The 4,834-nt window shown below is 38.4% G+C and overlaps 1 protein-coding gene across 1 annotated transcript in view; it reads left to right on the plus strand.

Moving 5' to 3' along the window:
* Positions 1-4,834, plus strand: part of LOC104389325 (biogenesis of lysosome-related organelles complex 1 subunit 4-like) — an 8,160-nt gene that overhangs the window by 2,788 nt on the left and 538 nt on the right. The window contains exons 3-5 of the mRNA XM_009998294.1: positions 53-155; positions 1,138-1,239; positions 1,924-2,058. Of these exons, the coding sequence (XP_009996596.1) occupies positions 53-155; positions 1,138-1,239; positions 1,924-2,058 (340 nt within the window). The remainder of the gene's footprint in view (positions 1-52; positions 156-1,137; positions 1,240-1,923; positions 2,059-4,834) is intronic.

A 4,834-nucleotide genomic window follows, 5' to 3' on the forward strand; every position in this document is an offset into this window, starting at 1 on the left:
GTCCGGGCGGTGCGGGTGTGGGGCTCTGTGTGCGAGCGGGCGTGCCGTGCAGTGCTTCCCAAGTGCTTTTCTCTGTTTTGCAGATAGAAAGCTTAGACAAGACTCTGGAAGATTTGCTGACCCGAGTGGACGAGTTTGTGGGAATGCTGGACATGGTGTGTAGAGCTTGCGTAGGGCTGCGGTTCTGAAGTCAGAGTACAGTGTAACGTGTTCTGCCTTATCCAGCTGCAAACCCCCTGCGTGGGCAGGGACACTTCCCACTAGGCTGCCCGAAGCCCCACCCGGTGTCCCTTGCACACTTGCAGGGATGAGGCAGCCACAGCTCCCCTGGGCAGCCTGTCCCAGTGTCTCACCACCCTCACAGCGAAGAGTTTACTTGTGATGTCTACCCTAAACTTCCTCTCTTCCAGTTTCAATCCATAACCTCTTGTCCCATCCCTGCAAGCCCTAGTATAAAGTCCCTCCCCAGCTTTGTTGTGGGCCCTTTCAGTCACTGGAAGGCCCCTGTAAGGCACCCCAGTGTTCTCTGGGGTTTGTAATCAAACGTCTAAACCTCCCAAGCTAGATGTGTCTTCAGGCAATCCTTGCATCAGAAAGGCAGCTTTGTTTTCACTTTCTCATTAGAGGAGGCAGGGAACTGAATGGAGAGTTTCTATAAGCTGACACTGGTACACAAGGCTGTTTTTTAAGGCATGGCACATGTGAGTTGCCTGCACTACTCTGAGGGACTTCATTTTTTTTTTACATAAAGTAAAAAAAAAAGGATTCTGTGGTCTGGCTTTTTTAAGTAAAGTTGAGGAAATGTACAGGTAGTAAAGTTTAAATCAAAATTTTAGTTTAATATATTTAATTCTTTATTATGTCTTGGGAAATGTTCCATGTTGATTCTGCTAAGGTTGCAGCAGCCCCTTTTTAATATAATTATAAAGGTAAATATTTGCCTATGCAAAATAATGTTTTAAAAGGTGTTTACTGATCTATACATAGTTGATTAGTTTTAATCTAGTGCTTTTTGACTAACGGTAACTGAGTTTTAATCTGTTAATTGGAGCACAGTTCTAGTTTAGAGAAGGAAATGTACTGAACGTTTCTGTTTATTTCATCAGCTTTTGTATTATGTCTTTGCATCACCTCTAGATTCGAAGTGATTCCTCTCAGGTTGTCAATGAAAGTCTACCTCAGATTTGCTCAAAAGCTACAGAAATGAGACAGATATACAGGAAGATTGACAAACTAGAGGTATGTATTTGATATCTTCTAGATAGATTCAGTTTCTTAAGGCAGGGAAGAATTAATGATACTGTATAATTGTGCCTGTGCACACAAACATCAACATCGAGTGGGCTCAGTTCTGTTTTGGTCTCAGTGTCCAATCTGGGTTCAATAGTTCAGGGTTAATAAAGAGAACACCATTTATTAAGAATTTCTGGAGACTGTGGACATTCCAAAACAACATGCCCTTTTAAAAAAAAATTGAATACTTGTTTCATTGAAGCAAGGCAGGCACCTGACTTTCAGAAAGCAATAGTACCACTTTTTCTTCTTTTTGTTTTTTTTAGTAGTGTCTCTCAAAGTTACTGTTTTGGGAGCTATTCGGTGACTAGTAGAATGAGAGGTCTGTTAATCCCTGGTAAAGCTTCAGAACTGTGATTGAGATCTGTGGTCCCACTTTTAGTAGAAAGGCAGATAGAAGTCTAAATTAGTTATTGGAAAGGCAAATAGGAAAAGCAAGACTGGTTGTTTTATTAGATTTAACCTGTTTTTGCATCAAGAAAATGGACTTGTGCGTGGAAGGAAAACTGAGCATGGAATTTCTGAATCCTCATTTAAGTAATGGAACTTTCACCCCTGTCAGGCAATACATAATCCTGCTTTAATTTTGTTAGTGAAAAAGTTGGATTTCTTTCGTTTTTTTCACGCTAGGCTTTCGTGAAGATGGTTGGAAACAGTGTAGCTGAACTTGAAGAACGGGTCATAAAGGCAGAAACAGACTTTGGAGCTTTTCCAAGCACATTCAAGAAGATCTTGCACACAATAAGCATGCCATCCTTCCTTAATGTAAGTAAGCTTTTGGTAGCATGTGACCAGCTTAGCTGCTCTCCTTACCAGAGTGGATGATGAAAACAATAAGAAGTTTGTTACACATAGATCTGAATATTAGCACTTCTGTGCTAATATTTTTGCAGAGTTCTCAGGCTTAATAAAACCCAAACCAACCAACCAAACAAAAAAAATTCACAAATTCTTACAAGGGTTTGTGTAACTTTACCAAATAAGGCTGAATACATGAGGAGGGGAACATGAGAGGCACAAACAGGTGTATAATGCAGAAGCCTTTATATTAAAGCATCCATGAGCTCTGATGGTGTGCAAAGAAAGTAGGAGGAGCCTGTACAGACAATGCTGTTAAAGAACTGTACTGCATTAATACCACTACCAAAATGTTACAAAACAGTAAATGAAAGCTGCACAGGACAAGATTTTAAAAATCAGGTCCTGTTTATATTCAGTCCACACAGGTCAGTCATCCTGCAAGCACCTTGTTAGACATTCAAAGGATGCGCTTTTCTTTGTCTCTCCTAGTTACTTCATGTCGACTGTTTTCTGCACATGACTTGAAGTACTCTCTCTAGTATGTCTCAAAGAGATGCCTTACCTAGCCTTAAACTCCCACTATGCCCTAGTTTTAAAATAACCTTCTGATTTAAAAAAAAAATCTTCTGAACACCTCATGCTTCTTGGCATCACCTGCCAATGCGTCATTCTTCCTTGAGTCTTGTCAGCTCCTCAGTTCTTTTCTTTGTATTTTCTATGTTCATCCTACACTAGCTCAGGTTTTTGTATCATACTACTTGTGAGAATGCTGAGGAAGATGGTTGTGGTTATTTGAGGTATTTGTGTTCCGACATGTTGCAAGCATGTGTGGCAGCAGGGAAGAAGAAAAGTAAAAAGAATATGTATTATCTGGGTAAGACAAGGGAAAGAATAGGGAAATCTCTTCTTCACTGCTATTTTATGTGCAGTTAGTTAGCTTCTCACTCCAGCATTTTATTTGGTGTTTTAAGTTCAGAGAGATGTAATTTTTTCTTCTGAAAAAAAACAACACAAAGATGCTTTTTATGGGCTAGTTACAAAAACAAACTGCAGCAATTGCTTTGAAGAATATGGAAAAGTATTTTACATTTAATTGCTAAAAACATTTGTCAACCACAGGATTCTGATTTTCAGTTGAAAAGCTTGAAAGTTCTAAGAAAGTGATTTTTTATTGTTGCATTGGAAAACTTTTGTCAGTTTTGCAGTTTTTCCACAATTAATTAAGATGGAAAGTCTTTGAAAGTGTCAGCAAGCTGAACCTGGCATGCCCAGTGGTTACTTGGTTTGGGAAAATAGCAGTAAAATCAACCCTCTGCAGTTACTGGCATTAGTTGATTGACTAAAAGGCAGGTCACTGTTCTGCAGCAGTACTGAGTTTTGTACAGTAAAATGCCTGATTTCACTAGCAGAATGTCTAGAGACTTCTTCTCATGTCTTAACATTTAACTAGCTGAGTATGTTAATCCTTTTGAAAAGAAGGCTATACCATGATTTTCAGTGTAGCTGTATTTCATGTTTTCCTGCTACAGTTTTAATATAGTCCAGTCCCCTCACTCTCTTCCCATTTAAATGTATCTGTTTCTTTACATAAAAGATGTATTTCTCAAGCTGTGTATTTGTTATCTCCCCAAGTTCTTCCCTTGTGAATTCCAGGCAGTGTAAACTACTCTTTAAGACTTCCAATATCACTGTGGACGTAGACTCTTTAAAAGCTAAAAGTATCTGCTAAGCAGCTACAAAAATAACTATTCATAAATGTGCGCTTAGGCAATTGTGGGTACCCTGCCTGACTATGACTTTCCTCATTGAATTGAAATTATCCCCTTCTTGCACATATGCAAATACAGTGCCTCATAGTCAGTGTCATGAGTTCTAGAACACCTGTGACATTTGTTGCCCTTGCTTGCAAGATATTTTCTCATCAGGTGCTACAGGATAGGAAATAATTTTTTTAAACTGAACTTTGATTTCAAAGATTGTTATTCCATTTGTCAAAGTTTTTGATACAGACAACATTGTTAGGATCCACTACTTACAGATCTGGTCTTTGTACTTATTACCATACAGCTTGAATGGCAAAGCAAACTTATTTCAGAGAAGTTCGTGTTACTGTAAAGTTAAAGACATAATTTAAATCAGCAATTTTGTATGTAACAGGAGATTTCATATGGAGTACAAGTATATAGCTCAACTGAATATTGGAAAAATTCCACTTAGCTCTTTGGTAGGTGTGCTTAATTATACCTGCATTTTGGTACTGTGAAAGCATTCCAAACTCCAAGTATGCAAATTATATTTGTTGTGCTTTAGACTTTATAATTAGTGAATTTCCTCATCTCAGACAAATGAGAAAGTACCTAAACTCTGCAGACAAACTGAGAGCTCTGCAAAATAGTTCATAATAATATTTTCATGAGTCAAAAAGAATTTTTAATGCACAAAGTCGTGATTCCAAACCTCCTATTTAAGGCCATATATTGAAAACATAGACAAGGGTCTGTGTTGCAGTGCAGCGTTATTTACGTGCAGGTAGACTGACACAGTAGTCAGTAGTGGTCCTTGCTGTTGCCTGTTTAAATGAACCATTAAGTACAGCAAAAGAAGGTACAGTTAATGCTTAAAAGAAATGTGTACAGTTTTCCTGAAAAGCAGCGTGACAGCTCTTGCCAGTCCCCTACCATATTATTTTCAATAGTATGTCATATTACATGTATTCTAACATACAGTTGAAAAGGGAGCT

The sequence above is a fragment of the Chaetura pelagica genome, unplaced genomic scaffold, assembly GCF_000747805.2.
Source record: "Chaetura pelagica isolate M959 unplaced genomic scaffold, ChaPel_1.0 scaffold565, whole genome shotgun sequence".
In the NCBI taxonomy this organism is placed as follows: domain Eukaryota; kingdom Metazoa; phylum Chordata; class Aves; order Apodiformes; family Apodidae; genus Chaetura; species Chaetura pelagica.